The 8,238-nt window shown below is 42.7% G+C and overlaps 3 protein-coding genes across 7 annotated transcripts; all 3 read right to left on the reverse strand.

Moving 5' to 3' along the window:
• Window positions 1-359: 359 nt before the first annotated feature.
• LOC104804851 lies at window positions 360-3,095 on the reverse strand. Its single transcript, XM_019201464.1, has 3 exons — window positions 2,921-3,095; window positions 924-2,566; window positions 360-794 (listed from the first exon to the last, which is right to left on the reverse strand). Exons 2-3 carry the CDS (start codon window positions 2,548-2,550, stop codon window positions 547-549), a joined length of 1,875 nt encoding a protein of 624 aa, XP_019057009.1. The 5' UTR covers window positions 2,551-2,566; window positions 2,921-3,095; the 3' UTR covers window positions 360-546.
• Window positions 3,096-3,282: 187 nt separating this feature from the next.
• Window positions 3,283-5,871, reverse strand: LOC104804853. 5 transcript variants are annotated; one of them, XM_010529213.2, is made up of 3 exons: window positions 5,614-5,861; window positions 3,824-5,202; window positions 3,283-3,674 (listed from the first exon to the last, which is right to left on the reverse strand). In XM_010529213.2, the coding sequence occupies exons 2-3, from the start codon at window positions 5,169-5,171 to the stop codon at window positions 3,451-3,453; spliced, it is 1,572 nt and encodes a 523-aa protein (XP_010527515.1). In that variant the 5' UTR covers window positions 5,172-5,202; window positions 5,614-5,861; the 3' UTR covers window positions 3,283-3,450. The 5 variants fall into 5 exon arrangements, with proteins under 5 accessions (XP_010527515.1, XP_010527514.1, XP_010527513.1 ...); XM_010529212.2 differs by having other exon boundaries at window positions 5,533-5,785; XM_010529211.2 differs by having other exon boundaries at window positions 3,824-5,861.
• Window positions 5,872-5,914: 43 nt separating this feature from the next.
• LOC104804854 lies at window positions 5,915-7,998 on the reverse strand. The gene is made up of 2 exons (XM_010529217.1): window positions 6,437-7,998; window positions 5,915-6,345 (listed from the first exon to the last, which is right to left on the reverse strand). Exons 1-2 carry the CDS (start codon window positions 7,977-7,979, stop codon window positions 6,071-6,073), a joined length of 1,818 nt encoding a protein of 605 aa, XP_010527519.1. The 5' UTR covers window positions 7,980-7,998; the 3' UTR covers window positions 5,915-6,070.
• Window positions 7,999-8,238: the final 240 nt, after the last annotated feature.

Raw genomic sequence — 8,238 nt, forward strand, 5'->3', positions numbered from 1 at the left:
CCTTGTTTTGCGTGTGTGACACCACTGGAATACACATCTCTCCTCAATTCATCTCCATTCAATTTTTAACATGAACTCTGAAACTAATATATATATTAGTTTCAGAGTTGAAATTGGAAACCAAGCTCATAACCCACAGAGTTGAATACTGATAAGTGTCCCACATTGGAAATCAGGCTCATAACCCACAGGTCCCTGGATCGAAACCAGACTCTGATACCAATTAATAAGGTTTAAGTCATAACTCCACCACAAAAACTAGCTTAAGAGTGGAGGTTTGACCCTCCTTATATATTGGCCCCAAATCCCTCTTTTTTTCCAATGTGGGACACTTATCAAATACCTGCGAAGATTCTAGGTTAGAAGCTCTGAAACAGTTCAAATTCGTTGTCCATTTACAAGATTTCAGTTTCTTACATTCACCAGGTGAACTGAAGACTATATATGGCTCTTCAATAACAAAACACAGTCAAATCTCTGAAACTACTAATATGCCTGTTCAGACATCACGGAGGGCAAGGCTCCACTGTCAGGCAGGACGCAACATCAATGCTCAATATCCTCCCCGGAGTCTTGTATCAGGTTACATCCCCGCAGGTGCAGGTTGTAATGAACAAAGACAAAGTCTTTCAGAAGCGGATGGTCAAGAGGGCTCTTCCCTCCAGCCAACAGCTTCTCGGCCACTTCCCTCTTGAGCCCGAATCTTGATGCACCTTCACAAGTTTGGCTCAGAATTTTAATGGCAACACTCTGTAACTCTGGGCACTGATTCCCGTACTGAATCCACCATTCGGCTGCAAAACAATGCCAAAACCTTTGGTCATGTGTTTCAGCAACAAAAGCTTTGTCCTTTTTGTCAAATATGAATATTACAGCATCAGCATCAGCATCAATCAAGAAGCTGGAAGATTAGTTTTTAATACCTGGAGCCATTCTAGAGATATTCTCGGAGCGGCTGGCCTCAGAAAAGGAATCTTTACCGAGTCTGTACATATCGAGCTGTGGTAAAACTTCCAACAGATCACTCCGCTCTTTTACCATATGGATCAAAGATGAAACTAGACCAATGGTAACTTCTGGATCAAGATGGAAGTCCGTCGAGTAAAAGGCACATGGGTTCAGAAAGTATCCAGCCGCGTGAAGTGAGGTATGAAGATGAGTGTCCCATACTTCATCTATTATATCCCACACAGTTTTGTAACTGAGTTTCTTGTGATTAAAGTTCTTCCTGATACCCTCTTTGATTTCATCCATTGTGTCATATATAAGTCCAACTTGTGGCTTGTCAGCCTTTGTAACCAAGAACAGAGCACGTACAAGAGGAATTGTACATTCGAGGACCGTCTCGGCGTTTTTCCAGAAAGAAGAGTCCTCCACCAATTTGGCGGCTCTTATTCCCTCTCCTCTAGAAGCACACTTCAAGTTCTTCCAATCCGATGAAGTAAACATGCTGATGAAGCTCTCCCTTGCCATTAAAGTACTCTCTAAAGTCATATAAGGCTTAGCTGAATTATTCTTGGACAATAGAGTGAGGTGTTGTCCATGATTATGATCTCTAAAAAGCTTCAAGACTGATGGGTCGCTGTGAATGAATTCCGTGATGTTCCTGACCTTTTCAAGCACGTCAGTAACAAAATCTAGTGTTCGAATCTTATCCAGCATAAGCTCGAAGCAATGAGATACACTAACAGACCAGAAAATCTCCCGATGATTCCCTGCAAACCACTTGTGCAGTTCACCGACCCAACCCGATGTCGAACAACCGATAATCTGAACGACGTTATGTACTCCAACTTCCGCAACAATGCCATCCATCAGTAACACTAAAGCAATGATATCGTCTTTTATACCAGAAACATCACATGATTTCAGATACACGGCTCCCTTGGGGCAATCCGCAAGAAAAGTAACGAGGTCACGGCCATTAACGTCAACCCATGCATCCAACAGAATACTGCATCCATAAACCTCCCACGAATCTTTTATTCTCTTCACATGTTCCTCCATTTCTTTCACCTCTTCCGTAAGAATCCACCCGTTTAGATCTTCGGAAGTGGGGATCTTCCACCTCAACTGACTAACATCAGTGCCAGGGCAAGCAACACTTAACATTTGTCTGAAACTCAGGGATTCTACCACTGAAAAATCAACACAGTTCTCATAAAAAAACCGGCCAATACATTTCTTCTCTGTCTTCCACATCAAGTCGTGTTTGTCAGTCTGTAAGCGTCTCTTCTTTAGAGAACTTCTGTGGCTGCAACAATCTTCGGAAGCCGAAGAATCAAAATCTGTACACCTTGGAACAGACTTAGCTGAGTCATCATAAGTAGGACGGAAGCCTTCCTCTAGCATATATCGAAACGCCGCTCTTACAGAATCTGGAACTTGTTCACAAGGAACAACGTCTTTGCGTATACCAGCCAAGTGACATTTGAGACGGGTAAAACCACTCATTTCTTTTCCACAGTAATTGCATCCCACCCTACCTTTCTTCTTGTCCACAGAAACACCATGGTCACGGATGTTCATTGAGGCCCCACCCGAACCCATTGGTTCAGGACATCCACTGCAATATAGAATGCATCAAAGTTTCCAACTTTCTTTAGGTAAACCCCGGTCGTTTTCAGAAGTCAAACATTTTTTTTTCCTCGCAATCACATAACGCGTGAAACAACCAAAATGGGAAGAGACGTCTACAAAAAATTTCCCAAATAATCGAATTCGTACACAACGAGGCAGAAAAAAAAAAGAGTTCTTGAAACTCTACGAGGACAAAATCCGCAGACAAAGGAAACGAAACCAAGCACGAAACTTTTGGTAACGGAGACGAGAAAGACAAAAGAAAGTCGCTTGGGTCATGCGAATTGACATGGTTTTTGGCTTCAAAACAGAGAAAATTCTGAAAAAGGAAAGGCAATACCTCTATAACGCGTAGGAGACAAACGGGAGAGAAGAGAGGACCTACACAAACGGGAGAGAAGAAATCCCAGCTTTACAGGCTAAACCCTCGCTTCTGTTCGTATTCTCTCAGACAAAGACGGCTGTGTGAGAGAGAGTCCGTATATGATTGTGTACACAGAGGTCCACCCCTGCTACTGTAGTCTCACTCGACCATCTCATTTACTGTTAATTTCCTTGAATTATAAATTAAAAATTTTGTTCATTTGTAATAGAAACTCGTCATTTTTTTCCTCCTTTTTTTGCCTATAAATGAAAAAAATACAATATTTTAACATATTATTACTATATTCCAAGAGTAACTCCTGCTCCGTCCCTATGAGGTTAATTTATCAATCTATAATTGATAGGTTACGTGTCATCATTACAATCCACCGAAAAAGAGAGAGAAAAATCCGCATGAACAAAAGCCTTCTCATCATCAGTTCTTTGCGTGTTCTTGAAGAAACAAATAATAGTCTCAGCAAGAAGGATCCAACTTCACTTGATATTTCATTGGATCCTCCTCAGCGTCTTGGATCTCCGAAGATGCAAATTGTAATGAACAAAAGCAAAGTGGTGGAGAGGAGGGCTCTTCCCTCCAGAAGCGAGCACCTTCTCGGCTACACTCCTCTTGAGCCTGAATCTCGAAGCACCTTCACACGTCTGACTCAGAATTTTAACCGCAAAACTTTGCAACTCTGGGTGTTGATCCGCGTACCTACCCCACCATTCAGCTGCAGACATTTAGAGTTTTGTTTCTTGATCAGACATGAAAACGCAAGACAACCACTTGTCCTGGAACCAGGGGAAAAGAAGACCCTTTCCATGTTATATATATATAGCTTTGGCAGATGGGTATCCTGTCCAAAAAAGTGGTACATACCTGGAGTGATTCCAGAGATTTTGTCAATGCGACTAGCTTCAAAGAAGTAATCCTTTCCGAGTCTGTACACATCAAGTTGTCCTAAAATTTTGATCTTGATACCCTCTTCTTTTACCATATAGACGAGAGATGCGAGCAGACCCGCGGTAACTTCTGGATCAAGATGGAAGTCTGTTGCGTAAAAAGCAAAAGGGTTTAGATAGTAACCAGCACCATGAAGAGGGGTATAGATACGAGTGTTCCAGACTTCATCTATTATATCCCAGAAAGGTTTGCAACTGAGTTTCTTGTGACTAAGCCCCTTCTCCATACTCTCTTTGATTCTATCCATTGTATCATAGATAAGCCCGACCTGTGGCTCTTCAGCTTTGGCAAACAAGAAAAGGCCATCGACGACAGGAATCGTACATTCCTGAACTGTCTCAGCAGCGTTCCAAAAACAAGAGTCCTCCACCAATCTGGCAACTGTTAATCCCTCTTCTTTATTAGCCCAGATCATGCTCTTCCAATCAGATGAAACAAACATGGTAGTCAAGTTCTTCTTTGTTGTTAAAATTCTCTCCAACGCCAGATAAGGCATAACCACATCATCATTCTTGGACAAGACAATCAGTTCTTTTCCGCAACTATGATCTCTGAAAAGCTTCAAGATCGAGGGATCGCTGTGAATGAACTTCGAGATGTTCTTTACCTTATCAAGCACATTGGTAACAACCTCCAATTTCCCAATCTCCTTCAGCATGAGCTCGAAGCAACCAGATACACTCACCGACCAAAAAATCCCCCGGCTACACCCTGCAAACCACTCGCCCAATTCACCTACCCAACCAGTTACCGAACAACTGATAATTTGAATGACGTTTTCCGCTCCAACCTTCTTAACAACCTCATCTATCAGTAACGTTAAGGCAACCATATCGCATTTTATATTAGAAACATCATAGGATTCCAGATACACTGGACCCTCGGGGCAATCTGCAATAAAAGTAACTAGTTCACGACCATTCATATCAACCCAAGTATCCAACAGAAGACTGCATCCTGTAATGGTCCATGAATCTTTTATCCTCTTCACATATTCCTCTGCTTCCTTCCACTCCTCTTGAAAGATCCACCCATTCATATCTTGAAAACTAGGGATCTTATACCTTAGCTGATCAGCATCACCCCTACAACTCACTACACCTAGCATTTGTCTGAAACTTGGGGAATTCACAGCTGAAAGATCAATTCCATTTTCAAGGAAAAACCGACCGATACACTTCTGAGCTTTCTTCGACAACAAGTCATGCGAGCCTCCCTCTCCACCATGGTCACGCATGTTCACCGATGTTCTACCAGAAGCCATTCAGATTTCCAACCCTAGTTTAGAGGATACGCTGCTTAAAAAAAAAACATCACAAATTACAAGCTTTTCTTCTTTTCCCCCTCTAAAAACTAATAAGAAAAATACAGTGGCCCATGATATCTCTTCCTCAAGAACAGATTTTTTTCCCTTTTCCCTAATGTCCCTCCTTTACACACTTCAGCGGCAAAATTTCAAGTGGCGAAATTGGGCTTGGAATACCGAATTCAAAGTTTTAGAGAAAAAAGGTTAGAACTTTGAAGTAGAGAGGCAAAAGATGATCGGAACTTGAAAAGACACTCTTTTTCTCCAACAAAAACACAGAAGCAGGAAGAAAAAGGGGAACCGAGGCGCAAAAATGGACCTTTATCGACTTCAATGGCTGAAAGAAAGAGAACCAACCACAACCAGTAGAGTCAGTTGAAAACCCTCAGAGAGAACAGACCTTTTGATTCTTTCGAAATCGACGCGAATGATCAACTGGGTTCTTGAGCATAAATTTGCGACCTTTTTTGATCTCCAAACCTAAAAGTGGAGGTTTTTGGTCTTTTTGTTCAAATGTTGGGAGGGACCGACTAACGCAAACTAATTAAGGTTATATCGTAATTAATAATAAAATAAATTGTTTAGCAAGACAGGAGTTCAATCCACACGGACACTTGGATCTCTTCCCTTTGGTCATATCGGAAAGGAAAGAGAGGAAAAAGCCGAAATCAGAGGTTGAAGCTTTATAACAAAACTGCCATCTTACTTTCATGGGTTTTGTTATTTGATAAAATTAAATGCGGCATTTCCGGGTTTTCAGAATTTGAAACCGAAATACCAGAACATGAGAAATGAAACAGGAGTTGAACTGACTGGTAACCCCATGAAAGAACACAAAAACCTCAGAGACTTGATGTTCAACCTTGGCTGCCTGATGCAGCATCGATCTCCATAGGAACTCCCGCATCTGCTCCCCCTTTGCAATATTTCTGCAGTTGCAGATTGTAATGAACAAATGCAAAGTCTTTCAGATATCGCCTCACGATTGGGCTCCTCTCTTCCTTTAGCATCTTCTCCGCCGCACTTCTCTTTAGCTTGTATCTTGACGCGCCATCGCACTTCTGGCTCAGAAGCTTAACGGCTACCCTTTGTAATTCCGGGTGCTTATTCCCCTTACGAGCCCACCATTCAGCTGCATACAGTCGATAAGATAAATACAAACCTTCTGTTAGATATCTGTTAATGGTTTATGGTATCATCAGAAGGTTGATCCGGATTCATACCTGGATCAGTTTCAGACATCTCATCTATGTGGGTAGCCTTGAGAAAGGGATCTTTACCGAGTCTATAAGTCTCAATCTGCTGCATAACTATACCTCGAACAGTTTGGCCCTTTACCAAATGGACCAAGGATGACACCAGACCTGTGGCCACTTCTCCATTGACACGGAAGTTCGATGAGCACAAGGCACACGGGTTCAGGTAGTAACCGGCAGCGTGCAGAGGACTGTGAAGGTGAGCTTCCCTCACTTCATCCACCACTGACCAATACGGACAAACTTCCTTCACCATTGTATCTTTTATATTGTATATTTGCTCATAGATGTGTCCCATATGCGGCTTTTCTTCCTTAAGGAACGAGTCGAAGAAGCGGATGAGAGGATACGTGCATTTGAGAACTATCTCCGCGGTTTTCCAGAAAGAAGGGTCACCCACCAATCTGGCCACTTCTATCCCATCTTCTCTCGAGGCCGAGATCGTGTTCTTCCAAATAGACGAAGCGAATATGGCTTTCAAGTCCTCCTTGGCCGACAAAACGCTCTCTAGGGTCAGATAAGGCATAGCAGAATCGTTCTTGGATGAGACAGTGAAGTCTTTTCCACGACATTGAACTTTGAAAAGCTTCGAGATGGAAGGATCATCAAGAATGAGGTTGGAAATGTTCTTGACATCCTTAAGAACGTCTTTAACAACTTCCATTTCACCAATCTTGTCAAGCATAAGCTCCAAGCAGTGAGACACACTCACAGACCAGAGGATCTCCTTGTGATTCTCTACAATCCACTTTCCTAGATTGCCTACCCAGCCCGATACAGAATTACCGATAACCTGAACGACATTACGAGCTCCAACTTCCTCAATGATCTCATCTATCATTAACACTAGGGCTATTATATCATTCTTGATACCGGAAACGTCTTGGGATTTCAGGTAGACCGGACCCTTTGGGCAATCAGCGATGAACATAACGAGGTCACGCCCATTGGCGTCAACCCAAGCGTCCATCAGAATACTGCAACCTGTGATCTCCCAGGAACCTTTGATGCTCTTAATGTATTCATGTGTTTCATTCACCTCTTCCTGAAGGATCCAACCTTTGAGGTCTTTAGAACTCGGAATATGACAACCCAAATAACCGAACAATTCTCTGAAACTCTTGGAATCAGCGGCTGAGAAATCAATGCAGTTCTCGTAAAAGAACCGGCCAATGCTCTTCTGATCTTTCTTCACGAACAAGTTATCCTCGTCACTCTCCGAGTGAATCTTCACATCAAGAAGGGATTCGGCACGGCGTTCTTCAGAAGAAGAGGAATCGACAGGTTTGGGTAAGCGACGGAGACGAGGAAGAGGGATTGCATCAAGCATAAGACGGCGAAAGGGCTGTCGGATAGCATCAGGGACTTGTAGGCAAGGAGCTACGTCTTTTGGAACACCTCCCAAGTGACGCTTGAGACGCGTCACTCCACCAACTTCTTTGCCACAGTAATTGCATCTCACCCTATTCTTCTTCTTGTCCACACAAACACCATGGTCATGGATGTTCATCGAGGTTCCACCCGAAGCCATCCACCAGATTCAGATTCACTGCAGACAAACAAGAAGAAGAAGAAGAAGAAGAAGAAGAAGTCAAAAAAGCTTTTTCTTTTTTATTCTCTTGTGGATTGTCATAGATCAAACCCAACCCAATTTCTGCACCACCCACTTAAGAATCGAACACCTTTTGTTTCACAACCCCCAAATGTATGGAAAAAAGAGATGAAAATGGGCAGAGAATTCTCCGATCCGTCCCCAAAGCCATCGAATA

This window comes from Tarenaya hassleriana, unplaced genomic scaffold (assembly GCF_000463585.1).
Source record: "Tarenaya hassleriana unplaced genomic scaffold, ASM46358v1 Cleome978, whole genome shotgun sequence".
Lineage (NCBI taxonomy): Eukaryota > Viridiplantae > Streptophyta > Magnoliopsida > Brassicales > Cleomaceae > Tarenaya > Tarenaya hassleriana.

Excerpts from the sequence above, each read along its gene's own strand:
- LOC104804851 (XM_019201464.1), bottom strand. The coding sequence starts at position 2,550 with ATGGGTTCGGGTGGGGCCTCAATGAACATCCGTGACCATGGTGTTTCT. Across the intron at positions 795-923 it reads TATCTCTAGAATGGCTCCAG|CCGAATGGTGGATTCAGTAC; the intron begins GTATTAAAAACT and ends ATTGTTTTGCAG.
- LOC104804853 (XM_010529213.2), bottom strand. The coding sequence starts at position 5,171 with ATGGCTTCTGGTAGAACATCGGTGAACATGCGTGACCATGGTGGAGAG. Across the intron at positions 3,675-3,823 it reads AATCTCTGGAATCACTCCAG|CTGAATGGTGGGGTAGGTAC; the intron begins GTATGTACCACT and ends AAATGTCTGCAG.
- LOC104804854 (XM_010529217.1), bottom strand. The coding sequence starts at position 7,979 with ATGAACATCCATGACCATGGTGTTTGTGTGGACAAGAAGAAGAATAGG. Across the intron at positions 6,346-6,436 it reads GATGTCTGAAACTGATCCAG|CTGAATGGTGGGCTCGTAAG; the intron begins GTATGAATCCGG and ends GACTGTATGCAG.